This window comes from Haliaeetus leucocephalus, unplaced genomic scaffold, assembly GCF_000737465.1.
Source record: "Haliaeetus leucocephalus isolate CR32 unplaced genomic scaffold, Haliaeetus_leucocephalus-4.0 Scaffold76, whole genome shotgun sequence".
Lineage (NCBI taxonomy): Eukaryota > Metazoa > Chordata > Aves > Accipitriformes > Accipitridae > Haliaeetus > Haliaeetus leucocephalus.
The window spans coordinates 219,720-235,343 of NW_010972512.1; the positions used below are offsets into that span (position 1 = coordinate 219,720).

Genomic DNA, 15,624 nt, shown 5'->3' on the forward strand with positions numbered 1-15,624 from the left:
CTGTCATTAGAGTCCTGTGGTTCCCAGTCCCACCCCCCTCTTTTTTTTTTTTTTTTTTTTTTAAAGGGTGGAAAATTCAACTTTCTGATTGCTTTTGGGCTATGGCTGCTGGTGCCAGTTGGCAGCGGCTGCCTTGCAGCAGTGACGCAAGCGACCATTTTTACTGCAGAACCACACAGCGCTGTAAAGAAGGGATTTGGTCGTCTTCGATGGAGAGGTGTTGCTTCCCCAGACAACTAACTGCTGGTGCTGTGACAAAGCAATATACTCTTACCTTCTCCCCTGTCCTGGTTAAGTTTAGCACCTGCAAAGCACAGCAAGACATGCAATGAAGAGCTATCCATCAAGGAAGACATGTGGTCAGTGCACAGCGGGGAACTTGACGAGAACAGGGGAGGATCCTAAGAAACTGCTAGGAAAGAGAGGGTAATCACACAGCCATCAGCCACCAAAAGAGACCACTACCTTCATCGTCAAGTGTGGGGTAACTCCTGGCCGCACGAAGATCATACTGTGTTTCGTCCTTTTCAGAGGGAAGCTGGCTAGCTGAAAATGCAGCTGTTGGACCAACCGTCTTGACAGCTAGCAAGGCACTACGCCCTTTCTTTGAGGGAGATGACTTCAGAGCTGGATAAGAAGAGTGAAAGAGAATATGAAATTACCAGCACCGACTACTGTCACACCAAAGGCACTTTCCCTTTCATAAGGAGAGGGAATTTCCCTCTGCCCTCTGACACACACACACGCTCTCCAAGTGCCGACTCCAAAGGGCTGAGCCTGAGTCAGGCTGCAGGGAGGGCTCCTGGGTGGGAGTTTGAGCAGATCAAAGTAAGCCATGACAACCTGAGGGCTTTGCAGTTCCCCAGGTTTGCTCTATATTACAGTGGAAAAGCCGCCTCAGACTCTGGCCCAGAAACTCTCCACGTGGACTGAAGCAGCAAGATTAAGATAAAGCTTGCCTCACATCACAAGGGCAACAGCCCTTGGACTAGGTACTTACAGGAATTCTTTCGAAACACCGTGTTGGTCATGAATTTGAAGAATCTCTCTGCATAAAAGCTGGGTCTGTGTACTGACACCGTGTCCTACAAAGGCAAGAAGCAATTGTTTAATTTTAAAATGATGCCTCAAGGCAGAATTTCTATAACCACCAATGCAGTCTTTTTTATTTCAACATTTAGCACTGATAGAGCCTTAAAATGGAAAGGCTTAACTGAAATGATCTGATTAATGCTATAAATAAGCCTGAAGCATTGCCTTTGATTTGATTGCCTTTGATTATATTCTTGCTGTAATTTTATAATGGATTTTGGCGATTTTATTCCTTTGTAGACTTCCTGGATTTTTCAAATATTGGCCTGATTACATACATGAAACTTCTTCTGGCTTTGCTGGCTGACATTCAAAGCACACCTGGATACCTTTGCATACGACATGGACACCAAAATTCAGCCAAGGGTCTCCATACATTTCAAATGTTTTGCACTTTTTCTTTAAAATTATAAATCTGAAACTGTCTCTGCTTCTGATGTTTGGCTGTGCTACCATGACTTGGCATCTACACATTTCCTTTGCCTTATTATTTAAGGGAAGCTAAGATATGCAATGCTGAAAAATAGTTTCCACATCCAAGGTTGCTCTTTCGTAAACATGCACCTGGCTGCTGCAGGAGACAAGACAGCAGGGAAACACTGAAAGGCATTTATTAACAGATAGCTTACTGAAGTGGAAACATAGTCAACCACCAAAGAGAGCAAACACAGAGCTCTTCGACACATGCAGGAATGCACACGCCTTGTCTGCACAGCTCCTGGTATCATGGGGAGGAGGAAAATGACAGATGGGAGCAGAGGAGGAAAGCTGGTAGCACGACAGCTAAACATGCGAGGAGGTGGAGTGAGCAAGAAAACCTGATTGGGAATAAGTGGCACTACACCACTCTGGAGGCATAAGAGGCAAGAACTATTCCTTTCATCAGCTTCAACTGTGCCAGTTCAGGCACTATAAATAGCAAGGTAATCGGCACCAACTAGCATAAACGAAGCCAAGGCAGGTAATCCTGCCGAGGCCTGGACAATTCCTGCCTCTGTACAGGCACTCACCCCATCATGGACAAGGGCCTTCCAGGTATGTTCTAGCTTCTTGATGAACCTAATTCCAGGGGAGAAGTGGAGAGAAAAAGAAAAAGAGACAGATTCAGGCATGTACTCTGTATCTAAGCCACCTTTCATACCCCACACAGGAGATATCACTGAGCTGCTAACAATTCCTTCTTCATCTGGAGTGTAGCTTTCCTCCAGCTAAGAAAGGTCAGCTGAGCACACTGGCATCTCTGCAGTCAGGTCAGGACTGCCTGGGAACCCTACAGGGAAGGAGGAGCTGGGCTGGAAGAGGGGCAGAAAATCACCTTCCATCCCTGGAGATATGCTACCCATCCTAGGCACAGAGACAGGAAACTTCTTTGAGCAATTCATTATATCTTAGAAAAATGGCTCTGTGTCACCAGCTGTTCTAAGGACAGGATAAAAATCCACAGCTCCCGACACGCATTGACAGACTGCTTTAGGCAGCCTGCCTACTCATTATCAAACTCTTCAGGACAGGAAAATCTTCCTGCTTTCATTTAGTATTAAAATAGATGTTAACACACTTAAAGGACAGACAACTGCAAAGTTACCTACCTGTACGATTGAAGGATATCTATTATTCCTACATGTAGCAGGAGACGCTCTCCTTTGCCATTCACTGCTGGGATTCCTCCCATCCTGCAGGTAAAACAAAACCTCAGCAAGTGCAGCCCCAAAAAGAGAGGCTGTAATACCCCTGAGACCTGCAGAAGGGTGGATGGCAGCACTGAAAAGAGGGCTCTGATGTGGTGGTCAGACACAATGCAAAACCTGCAAAGTCACTATGTGCACAACCATGGGAAGTCACGTATTGACCCAGGCCATCTCACACAAGGTGTCCCCAGGGTTACTGCCTGCCTGGATCGCTAAACACCAACTATCCAGACAGGACCAGTGTCGCATGGCAACAGCTCTGCCTGGGCCAGAAAGCACCACATGTTTTTTTCTCAGCTACAGGACCTTTTATTCTGGGGATCAGATTATTTATCAGGTCAGCGTGAACTGTCTGCCTATTAGGGCAGCAAACCTTTAAGGACAAGGGTATTTCCAGTCCCATCCACACTACTATCAGTCCTGCCAAAGGTGCAGCAACCACTAGCACCAGCACACAACAAAAGCATGCAAGTATTAGGCAGGCCACTGCAATTAATGATGCTACTTGAAAGACTGGAAACACCAAAGTATTATCGCAGCTCCACTGTGACTGATCCTCCATCAGAAGCGGAGCAGCCGGTTTCAGACAGCAACAAACAGCAAACTCCACCATTTGGTAGCAAGCTTGGTCCACAGAGCCAGAGAGACAGTCACAAGAGCCATTTACAGCCCAAGAGCCATAGATCGGGCACAGCACAGGTTTTGGGCAAGCCCCAGCCCACAACTCCACCAGTTACTGCAGCACTTGGCTACATTGCTGTTTGCTAAGCATACTGGGATGGCCTCAGGGTACAGTCAGGGATTCCAAAGATGGAGTGATGGAGAACAAAACTCCAAGCTCCTAGGGACAGGCTGATCCTGCCTTCCACCATAGTATTTGGATGCTGAGCTAGAACTGAGCTAGTTTCTCCTCCCCAGAGCGTGGGTGGATGTTGAGAGGCTGTTACAGGAGCTGACAACCTACAGACTAGCCTAAGAAGACAGATCACTGTGAGGCTGGAGTCTTACAGAAGTATTTCCCACCACAGCTTCCCCCTTTCACACCACACCGCTTTACTGGCAGCAGTATTGTAAGCCCCAGGAGAGATGCTCACTCTAACAGTTCGTATGGGCCTCATGAGGAATTTAATACTCTAGCCTCCACCTCCAACCCTCTCAGCAGCACAAGCGAACCAGGTTTTCACCTACGTGTCATCTGTGTCTATGGACTCCCCCCGGGCAGCCCCACCCTGGATGGACTCCATAGCCGTGGAGTAAAGTGCCTTCTGCCCCACAGGACGCTTCTCATCCGACGTGCTGTGGGCTCCCTCAGACTGCCGCTCCCGTTCTTGCTGGTCTATGTTATGAACCCCAAGCAGCAGGCTGTAGTCCATGATTTTAAAACTTTCCAACACCTACAGGTTAGTACAGAGTTTAAGAACAAAGACAAAATATCAGGCCAGCAGCTCAAATACAGTACAGATCCCAAAGCATGGAACAGCCTGTCCACATTCCTGCTAGCAACTCCTTTGCCAGAGCTTGAATGTTGCTGAACCAATAGTCATCTCTGGACTTGATTGCATAGAGTTTGGCCATCCCACAATCAACCCAAAGGGCTGAAGGCTTGCAAATAACACTGTTGTACCATGTATCTGCTGCACACTATATAGGAAAAATGTATTTAGTCCCAACAGCCCAGCTACAAGTGGAGCAGGCTGCCAGTGTGATGCACCAGGCAAAGGAATGCAGCCTTAGTCCTCAGAGGCTGTCATGAGATCCAACTCCACTGCTTTGTTTTCAGGGAAAAGGGCAGTAGAAGGGATTTATCCTGCTTTGGGGTTAGCAGATTAGCAAGGTTCTCAGTCATTTGCTCTTCCTCATGCTCAAGAGCCACAGAAATTCATTAACCCGCTCCCCAAGCTGCCCCGCTCCTTACCAGACAGTCTCGTTGCAACGTTTTCACCAATGCACTGAAGGTGTCTGCATCCAACATCAGGCCTTCAGGCATGTCTTGTATGAAGTCTAGATCCTTGTACGTAGGGCTGGACTTTTCTTTTTCCTTCTTGGATGCCCGGCGTTTATAGGTTGACCCTTTCAGGTCAAATTTCAGGTGCATTTTCACCACGCGAGGCAGAATGTTGTTCATCACGACGACACGGATGTTTTTGCCCCCTGATTGCACACAGTACAGTCCATAAAACTTCGGCAGCAGGGTCCGTGGGTTCTGGTTCAGATTCTGCAGCAGGGTTGGAAAAAAAGCATGGGGAAAGGTCATTTTGGCAGAAGACTCCTGCTCTGTTCAACACAAAGCATGTTAACAGATCTTGGAGCAGTCAGACTAGGGGTTCTTCATCTAGAGATTTTCTGAACTTTACATGAGAGCTTACTGTACACATTGGACAAACTCTTGCATTTCAGTGGTTTTAGGACCTGAAAATACCACTATGCCTTGAATACAGGGAATGAGATGTTCAGCACTCTCTGGGCAAATAACCAAGTCCAGAAATTCCCCGCTTTCCCCATCAACACCAGCTAAAAAAGGGAAACCAAACTGGAAGAGAAATAAACACAATAAGTGGGAACTTCAAGTTTAAAAATAACAGCTATCTTCATCTCTTCAGAAGTGTCAGAAATCAAGAGCCGTTCTCTAGCCCAGAATAAACCAGGGACAGGGTATTTAAACAAAACAACATAAATTTTCTTCTCCTTCTGCAGAGTTGCTTTATAAAACACAGTTGGCCAGAGGGCACGGATATCCTGCTCTGCTATCATGTCCTTTTTTTAGGCAGTGGTTATTATTAGGAATGACATGACAGGCATGATTTGCTTGTTCAGCTTTGGGAAAGTTTGGGAAGGAAATAGAACATCTCTGCACGCTACGGAAGAAAGGACAGACCTGACAGATTCTCTGACAGACGGTAGAAGCACGACTGTATTAAAATTTCATGCCCCTCCTCATCTCACCTAACTGGGCACACGAGTGAGCCCTCTTTATAAGCGCGCTGTTCAACGTGGTGCAATCTAAAAGCAATAGAGGCAGACAAGACTGAATGCAAACAGCATTTGCTCAGCTTTAAAGTAACTCAGGATGAAACCACTCTGCTTCCTTTCCACTGACTTCTTTTACACCAGACGGGTTTCCCAAGAACAGCAGAGAGATCATGTATTAGCACCACAGTAACCCACAAACATTGGAATGCTACAACAAGTAGCACATAACTCTGCACCAGACAGGTAAGTTCAGTTTAATTCGTTACACTGATTGCTAGACAGGACAACTGCAGAATTCAGGACAACAGTGCAACTCCATTCCCATTCAAAACCCTCCACCTGATTTATTATGTACATTAGGCAATAGGCAACGCTTTCCAAGAAAGCTCATCCTGTCCAGGAACTTGACTGTCACTTGCAAAAGCAAGTGACCGGCTGTCAGTTATATACAAACACCCAAGACCCTGTCTCACTTTGACAAATTTTCCCCAGTAAATATTGAGCAAGACAAGTATTTCCATAAAAACAGCTTATCATCACGTAAATCCACTGCAAAATGCATGCAGATGGGGCAGCATTAACATCACTTGCCATCACTTTCTCCTCGCCATCTCCATGGCAAACAAATCCCTGTGTGGTTCTAACTGAACTTCAGTGCCCTCATCTGTAGGGCTGGACCCTTCACTAGTTATGCAGGGAGACAGCTCCTGGGTTACATGCCAAAACATCGGGTTTGGTTCTGATTTACTACTTGTCACCCCATGCAAGTCCTCTGGGTCTCAATATATTGCCTTGCTAGCCCTGAGATTTAGGCAACAACTATCTGCAGCAGACTGGATGTGCAAAGCTGGCTAAAGACTTTGGGAGTCTTTAGCTTGGTACTGCAGCCAACGAGAGCCAGGACAACCAGCAACTGCCTTCAGAGTAACTCTGTTAAAGAGCAGACGTGGGAGATATCCAGGGACAGCAGTGGTATTCCCACAAAACCAAGGTGGTTGTGTTATTTGCAATCAACAGCCATCCTCAAAGCCAGGCTGAGGCAGATGCATGGTGCCAAGCGAAGAAGAATGAACTAGTGCTAGGAAAAGGACACCCAGAAACACACACCTGGGAAGCCATTTTCAGGCCAGAACACGTCTACAAGCTATGGCACAATTATCTGCCTCAAGTTTACCCACGGAGTTTGCAAATAAATGGCAGGAGTTGTGCTTCTGGGACTGGCTTTGTGACACACTGCTAACATTGTCCCTGGCACAGGGTGGGCAGGCCACAAGAAACCCGGGTGGAAGACATGCCCTGTGCAATGCTTTGGACAGAAAAGCTGCCACGACAAAGCCAAGTCAGGTCCAAGGTGCTGGGTGATACACACCATGTAGTAGCCAGGAAGGAGCTTCTGTAGGAATTCAGCTTCCTTGTGCATCACAGTTTTTATGATGAATTCATCGTCGCTAGTGACATAGAAGAGGGAGCCGCTGGCACCAGGGTTCGACAGCTCTATCAGAGGCTCATTACATAATGAATACTAGGAAGAAAAAAAAAAAAATAGAGACGTGTTTAGCCCTCACTCATTGCACATTGAGTTCTACGCCCTTGAAGGCTTTCCTCAGCACGCTGTCTCCCTGTGAGATTAAGGGGTAGCAAAGCTTAAGTGAGAACTATTTTCATTATAGGTTAGGTCTAAGCAGCAAAGCTGATGGAGAATTGACAATTAGAGACCGAGATTACAGTTCAGAGCATCCCAACTGCTCAGAATCAAGCTAATCATCTGCTTTCAGTAATATCCAGGCTTCATAATGACATCTTATCTTTTCCCATTGTGCACGTATCACATTTAGGCTTCTTTCAGCACATTACTGCAAGCGCAGACGGAAAGACAGGATTTTAAGAGACAAGACAGTCAGCTCAGGGTACCATGTATCACCATGCTGGAGGGAACACAATGCACTGGCTGTTCTCAGCAGCCTCCTCTGGCCTTGTGCTCCCCTGTTACAGAGGATTTTTACAGCTACATCTCGCCCCCTCAATCCCGCTAGAAACACATGAAAAGTATTAGACCAGGTGTCCAAACAAGAAGAGGGATCAGCGCTGTGTAAGCACAGCGAGGGGTACTGCATCAGGAAGTGAATTGGGAGGACATTTCTAGACATCAGTATGCAAACAGCAGGTCCTCAAATGAGGACATGCCTAGCAGCAGGAAAAAGAAAAAAAAGAACAAAGCGCAAGCACACACGTGCACTTTGCAACTAGGTACCAACCCCAAGGTAACTGCGTAGGTCGAGTGGGTTCAGGGCAGTATCACGTCAGAGCTGCCACAGCAAGAGGTAAGATGGGGAGAGGGAGGTAGGGTATGTAAGGGACATAATCAGAGCAATAAATTAAATGCTCATCATTACATACTGAAAACAGCTTTCAGCCCTGCACAGATTAATGATCCAAGACTTTATCAAGTTAATTATCTCATGCATAATTAAAAGCGTTTGCTGCTGTGGCAGGCAAGAGAGAATCAGGGGAAACAGAAGCAACAAATCAGAGCCGTGACCTTTGCAATTGAGGCAGGCTCTTTGCCTCACCCAAGTTTTGAACCACTCATCAAATCAGCCAGCATTATCTTGGATGGCACAGATGGGGACCACTGTTACTGTCAAACCATGCAATGGCTCAGATTTGTTTCTACTGGTAGGCGTTCAGCTACGATTACCCCCATCTACAGCTGAGGTCAGAAAAAAAGGGCTATTAAAAAAGGGGGAAGGCATGCACTTATTTGGATGTGGTGTTCCCTTCCCCGGTTCAACAAATGTCCTCTTCTAAAGAGCAGGATGTCACATACATGCAAGAGACCAAATGCAACCCCAGTGTACTCCGAGTCCTGACAGCTTATACTACTAGGTATTTTAAAAACAGCCTTTCCAGCTCTGAGGAGCTTTCTGAGCACAAGAACAAGCTGTATTTTATTCTGTCTTTGTAAGATGATTAAAATAACTACACTCACATAGCTCTTGAGTGAGTACACAAGGAAAAACTCCCATCTTTGTCCTCAGAGCCCCAGGGGACATTACAGGGTTGCACCCAGCAGAACACAACTCCTTTTGCTTGTAAACACAGTAAGTTATTGTCACCACAAGCAACAGAGAGGGAACCCCATTGCATAGCTTACACAGCACACACTGTAGGCAGATTACTTCCTTTCCCTCCAGTGTAAGCTAGCAGCTACCTCTTAGCAAACAAAGACTTGGGCTGAGTGGCGCTGGTCTTGCTGGGACCATCACTGGATCTCCTCCAAAACCAAACAGAGTCCCGAAATCCACAGCCTCTTCCCATTACTTGCTGGGATCAGAAAAATTCCTCAACTCTCTTCTGTCCCTTTTAGGCAAGAATTGCTGACAGCCTTGATTTAGGGGCAAATTTCTTGCGTTACTCTAGACCATCTCAAATAAAGGAGGAAAGACAGAGAAATCCAAAAATATCTCCATACCAAATAATCATCTGGACGAATCCCAAAGAGTTCTCGGAAGTACCGAAAAGCCACTGGTGCGTAGGTCTTGAACCTGAAGTCAGCATAATGGTGAGCTGGGGTGAGATTACTTCCTTCGCTGCACAGAACAGACATTACGTGAGCAGGGCCTCTGTATTACTGTTCACCAGATATGCACAGTCACATCAAGGCTACTGTATATTTAAGATAAATTGAGCCTTGCAAAAAGACATCTTATGAACAACAACAACAACAAATGTCTTTCTTCTGTGGCAGGACAACAGGAAAATAGGCTTTAAATTATCTGCCAAAACCTGTTTCAAAAGAATGCAAGGAACAACCACTTGCCAAGCAGAATATATTTACACAGATAATATAAGCTTTTATGAGCTTTGTTTATTCACAGAGTTAAAGAGCTCCCAGAATGAGTTTCTTCCATCTCAAACATGGTATAATTTTGTGGAAGAAATTCTAGACAGGTAGAAAGAAAAGCACATAGGAAGCTAACGAACTGAAGCATATAGTACTGCATCTTACATTGTATTTTCTTGCAAGCCAGCATACTGCAGAATCTAACACTTTCCACTGTTATGTTTGTATGTAATGGATGCACATTTAAAACATTCAGAGCATCCAACTAAAGACAGATGGAAGCTCTCTTGAAAAATCAGTGAGAGGAAAAGAAAAGAAATAACTCGTCCATTCATTTTGTTTCCCCTGTCTTCTTTACCTTGGGAAAAAAATGCTCTCCACAACATAGAAGTCCTGCATCAGGACATCTCTCTCTGGCTTGGAGCTCAGATTGCCGACAGTATAACCAATCCCTAGCTGGATGGCCCCCTTCAGAGTGGATGAGGTGGTCTGGCAGAAAAAGAGCAGTCAGTGAGCATTTCACAGCAGATCAGCACAATAACATCCCCTATATTACAATACAGTCATGTCTATGACTTCTGTGGGGTCATCTCGGACACTACAAACTGCTAAACAAGTTCAACCAGCTGCTGAAGAGATGGATTATGGCTTCCAGGTTTGCCATTTGCAAGATTATGCAGTACAGGGGTGCTGCATAAAATCTAAATCAGATTGGTAGCTATTGGGCCCCAATTTATCTTCTCAGCCTGCTACCTACACATAGCTCCCACTCTCCACTCCACAAACCCAGACCTTTTTGTAGGTGGTTTCACCAGAAGCATCAACGCCTCGATGACCTATCTTCCTTCCCTGGCCAGGCTGTCCCGGTAGCGATGGTCCCTGCAATGAAAGAGCACGGCTAAAGCCCAGAACAGAAGCTGACCTGGCAGACAATAACAAGCAGAGCAGCGCCAGCACAACCACACTATCACAGTTGTAAAGGACAGAGGGATTGCTCTCTACCACTGGAGAAAAATCTGCAGAGTGCAAACAGGTGTAACTGGTGCTGGCAAGCTTTAAACAAGGCTGTTTGAATTATATATCCATCCCTCAAGCCAAGAAGAGTTAGAATACCCAACCACTCCATCTGACACCCTCAGTACTAACTGGGCAGAGCTCTGAGCAAAGATGCTGAGCTCAGGAAAGATCTGCTTGCTTCCCAGCTGCCAAGATTCCCCCATTGCTTGACTGCAGTTTCTCATTGATTTAAAATAGTGGGGTATTAAATCAAACAGCAAGAGAAGTTTATTCTTAAAAATCCCATGCCCTCAGGTGTCATACCAATATCTCATGCTTCACTGGAGAAATCAGAAACAGGTAACAGGGAAAACACAGCCCCACTCCTGCATTCACATGGAGATAATCCATTTAAGCGAGATCTCATTTGTTTACAATTCAAAGGACAAGCCCACACAGGGTAAACTGCAATAGCAGCTCTTCCTGAAGTTTTGCAAAGAATTTACAGAAACTCTATAGGACTGCCAGCACTTCAGAGTGAGAACAAACCTACTCCTGTCCCATTCTCCTCCTCTTCTACCTCTGAGTCTGCCTAGGCCTTTTTTTCGCCAATCCAGGAGGGAGCAGATTGTGGCTGCACCCTTTAACAAGCCGATGTTTTGGAAGTTCAATACAGCTCCTTTCGCAACCCCAGGCGTAGGGTCTCTATACTCTGCCACAGGGCAACATTTCACCTACTCCCCAGCTCTCCTGCCACCCCAACAGATTGCAGAGCCCAGCAGACAGCTAAAACTGCTAGTGAGCCACCAGTGACATTTAGGGGTTTGTTACATGAAAGAACAGCCAGGCTTTGGATGTTCCTTTAAGCAGCATGCAGAGAGATCCAAGGTCATTTCCCCAGTGACAATATTATATTTCTCCCTCTCAAGTGCCACACAGACCGATCTCTCAGAACTGATGTCTACAGCAGACAATGTATAATTTTGTTCAGACTACAGAAGTTCTTTGTGTTTTAGCTTTTAATCAAGAGCTTGCAGCTATTTCTGGTCAAACTGCTTGTACTTCTGGTATTAAGGGGCAGTCTGATTTCACTTTCAAAAATCTTATTTCCTACTCCGTTTTAAACATTTAGTACAGCCAGGCTTGCTTCCAAGTACTCCTTCTCCAAGCAGTCGTGATTATCAGTACAGCTTATCCTTTCCCTGCAGCTTCTAACCAACAAGCTGGATCCTATTACACGCAAACTTGAGCTGTATCGTCCTGCCTCACCACATGGCTCATCATCATCCTCTCAAAGCGATTAACAGACACAGGTATTGGTTCAGAGATTGCCATCACATGAAATGCAGTAACAAAAGTCTCTTCCACAGTGTCTTGCTCTACCTGTGACTGTGTTTCCAGGGCAAGAAAAAGTGGGGCTATTTGTGCATTGAACAAAACAATCAAATTTCACAGAAGTTGAGCTTCCTTCTATGCATGTTTCTGGGGAGGGAGGGAAGAAAGAATCAAGTGTCACATTCCTGGCAGTTTTATGGGAAGATTTTGCTATTCGTGTATAAAATGCTCATCATCCCAGGTGAGTAATGTAAAGGGGTATGTCAGAAAATTAGATCAAACAAAAACATGAACATGATGCCCTAAACCAAGAGTGTGGGCTTCAGGGAACAGCTTTCAGGCACAGATCCTCCTACTAGATTCCCTGCTGCCAACTGTGAAGAGTTTTGCTCCAGAAGGTAACAGTGATTCAGCAACCTGCAACCTGGATTATGTGTGAGAGAGGATCAGTCCCTCGAGATGTTCCCCTGTTTTATGGCTTCACAAATTACAGCCTCCTTGACTTGCTCCCAGGAGTGGGTGAGACCCAACACAGAGCTCTGGAGATGCCCAATACATGGATTCTCCATTTATCACCTTCAGGTTCTGGTGTGGAAGTGATGCCCTCAGCCACTTACTTACAGACATCATGGATCACACAGCTAAAACTGGCCATGTAGTGGGCATAATCTCTTCACATCCAGAGACCTGCCACTAATTTTATTTCTCCCAAATAACAGATATCAAATTTTCAGTAATCTTAAATGTCTTCTGAAATTCAGCTTTGCTCAAAACAGTCAGGCAGAAGTGTCTTCTAGAGCTCTGTGTTCTCATTTCTCAACACAGAATTTTAAAGGCCAGCTTTATACATCTCACCTCAGTGATGGCTGCCTTCTTCGGTGCCAGACCTGAGGAGAGAAGGGAAGAGCATCAGTAAAAGTAGAGACATCAGAAAAAAACAACAACAAAAAAAGAGAAAATAGCCTAATGCTTTGCTCTTTCAAGCAAGCTGGAAAGCCTTTAAAGCAGCTGGTTTTGTTCAGTTTTCAGTTTCACTAGTGCAGGAGTCTGAAGTTATAGGGGTGACCCAAACAATTTCATATTCAGAAGCACAAAGATGCACAATTTTTCCTAGCAATAAAGTTTCCTAGAGGCTTCAGTAAAGAGAGTTCTTGTAAATCCCTGCTGCACCGTAAGTAATAGGTCCACACTACACTGAAGAGTCGGTTACATACAGAAGCCCAGAGAGACACTTATGAAGCTGCTTTCTAGCCACTCAGAAGGCACTTGACAAACTGTATTGATAATTGAATCTATTTATAGAATCCGATGTCCAAATACATCGCAAAAATGAATGCATCATTTATCTCTACCACTGCCTTTGGGAGAAGCCACCATTACTCCATTACAGTGAACTGTGAGAAATTAGGATTTTGCCTAAAGCTTTTAGTTATATAATAAGAGTTGGAGACACGGGCCCAAACCCTCCCCTAACATGAGGCCATCTTTCCACTTCCTAGCACCAGCCCAAGTTTGCAAGGAGCTTCTTATTTTTAGGCAACAATGAGAACTGGCTCCTCTGCCGCCGGCCCCAAGAGGTGTTTGCTGACCTGCTGAGAACCTTGTGCGTGGGACCACAAGCTCCAGCCCAGCTGACTCTGGAGAGCTGCCATGAACAAGGATCAAGAGCTGCTTAAGACGACGTCCCCACCCCATCCCAGCAGCACAACATCCCCTGCCAAGGCAGCTCTCCAATCTCCCCAACCACCTCTGCATGCAGAGCCCAGTTATTAGGAGGGAAGCCCACCAGCAAAGAACACAAACCCAAGTGATAGATTTAAGGCCATCTGTTTCCAGGTATGGGTCTGCCGCTCCCTGCTCTTGTCTGAAGAGTTTCTACAAGCACAGGTTGTTAAGCAACCCACAATCCTTTAGAAAGGGCTTAATTTCGCAAGAGAACATTGAGCAGAGCTTGAGAGTTTTGGCTGTGAAGAAGAAAGGCTCTTCCAAGCCCTCAACTTTTCCCCACTTGAGGGCAATGGGTGGATTACACAACTGCCTGCCGGTGCGCAAGTCCTCTGATCCAAGCGGGATATCTACACTGTTTTTAAATTGTGCTCTCTAGCGCCCAAGTTTTGCATCAGAAACAGAATCACAGGACTGCAGCAAAGGTCTGAAGTCCTGCTCCCTCTGTGCGAGCTGCATCACACAATCCCATCTCAAGCAGGAGGACTGGAGGCGAGCGGAGCGGGAACCCCTCACCGGCGCAGAGCAGCTCCCCTCCATCACCCACCCAGGTTGCGCACCCCTCAGCCACGGGGCTGTCACCTACACGGGTGGGCGCTGCACATGATGGGTGATGTGAAACCCCATCACTCCCTCCAGCTCTTTGGGATTGCACCAGCACGCAGCTCAGAGGACCACCGCTAGCTCAAACTCCGCATCAGTTTTTGCACTGAAAAATCAGTTCTTTGGCCTAGGACAATGCAATTTTACGATCATTCAACAGAAAGCCCCGCAATGGCCAGGGCAGCAGGAAATATGGCACTAAGTAAGCATTTGGCTAACGAACTTTCAGGGCACGAGCTGGAGCAGCAACTCAAGACCACAGAGGAACCCAAAGGGGCAAACGCTGCTCCAGGTCGAACGCTGGAAATGGCTGGGAACACAACGTGGCCAAGAGGGCCCCGGGGGCCAGGGAGACTATGCTCTCCTACTGCACTAATCTCTTTTCTGCACTTTGTCACAATTCCAGAGCAGGAGATTATCTTTAATTTTGTGATAATTACCACAAGCCGCTTTCATTCCCAGCTTTTAAGTGTCTGCTGCTGTACACGTACCAAACGTGGAATCAACACCAACTGCCCGCACGAAGGAAAGGTACAAGAGGCGAGGAACTGCGGATCTCCAGGAGAAACGATGCCTCAGGGGAAGAAGAGCATCACCAACAAAACCCCCCCCCCCCCCCCCCCCCCCCCCCCCCAAATCAGCTTTATAAAATCAACTTGTCTAGGCGGAAAATGAAAAAATCTTCCACTGGCTACTCAGTGCACAGCACTCGGCTGTGCTCATCCCAAACAAGCTGACAGATGGCCTTGCAAAAACTGATTTAACTCCAGCTTCAGGGGTTATACAGCCACGAGAGACAGCACTTGGGTTTGTGGAGCTCTGCTATGGGAAGTTTCAACACTTAACAAGCTAATTGAAATGATTCTTATCCGATTTGGTGCAGCTTAGCGAGGGTGTATTCAGAAACATGAGGAGCGGCTCTGGAAGGGGAACCCCGGGATGAAACCCCAGCTTTCTGCCCTGCCTCCAGCTCGTGCCAGGGTTTGGTAGTGCATTTCATGCACGCTTGACCTGCTGCCTTCAGTTCCTCTTCTCATCTGTGCACAGCTTTGAGTCGACCCCATCCCAACGCTTGAGCTCCTCCAGAGCCTCAGAAATTAACACTTCAGTTGTAGGATTCAGCAATTCTCATCTCTGATTTAACATCTAATTTTTTCATATGCCTCCCTATTCACAGCCACATCCAGCTTGTCCATCCCTGCCACAATGCTGACACCTCGCAGGACAGGAATGAATTTACTCCTGGAAACACTCTGCACATTTACTGTCCAACATAGAAAATGACTCTCGAGTTTTAGCTCTACCACACCAGTGGAGCGTAAACCTACACAACATGAGATAACCCATTTCTCCTCTTATGTGATATATTGC

General features: G+C 46.2%; 1 protein-coding gene across 2 annotated transcripts in view; it reads right to left on the reverse strand.

The window, feature by feature from the left end:
- The window catches only part of PIP5K1C (phosphatidylinositol-4-phosphate 5-kinase, type I, gamma), a 49,748-nt gene that overhangs the window by 15,869 nt on the left and 18,255 nt on the right, over positions 1 to 15,624 (reverse strand). The window contains exons 1-11 of one of the 2 annotated variants that reach the window (XM_010580205.1): positions 12,781 to 12,811; positions 10,387 to 10,473; positions 9,953 to 10,083; positions 9,223 to 9,340; positions 7,120 to 7,272; positions 4,696 to 4,995; positions 3,969 to 4,174; positions 2,682 to 2,765; positions 2,103 to 2,151; positions 1,001 to 1,085; positions 466 to 627 (exon numbers count right to left, since the gene is read on the reverse strand). In XM_010580205.1, coding sequence (XP_010578507.1) covers positions 466 to 627; positions 1,001 to 1,085; positions 2,103 to 2,151; positions 2,682 to 2,765; positions 3,969 to 4,174; positions 4,696 to 4,995; positions 7,120 to 7,272; positions 9,223 to 9,340; positions 9,953 to 9,993 — 1,198 coding nt within the window. In that variant the 5' untranslated portion in view covers positions 9,994 to 10,083; positions 10,387 to 10,473; positions 12,781 to 12,811. Of the gene's footprint in view, positions 1 to 465; positions 628 to 1,000; positions 1,086 to 2,102; positions 2,152 to 2,681; positions 2,766 to 3,968; positions 4,175 to 4,695; positions 4,996 to 7,119; positions 7,273 to 9,222; positions 9,341 to 9,952; positions 10,084 to 10,386; positions 10,474 to 12,780; positions 12,812 to 15,624 lie in introns of those variants that run through there. The other variant, XM_010580198.1, reaches the window with a different exon arrangement.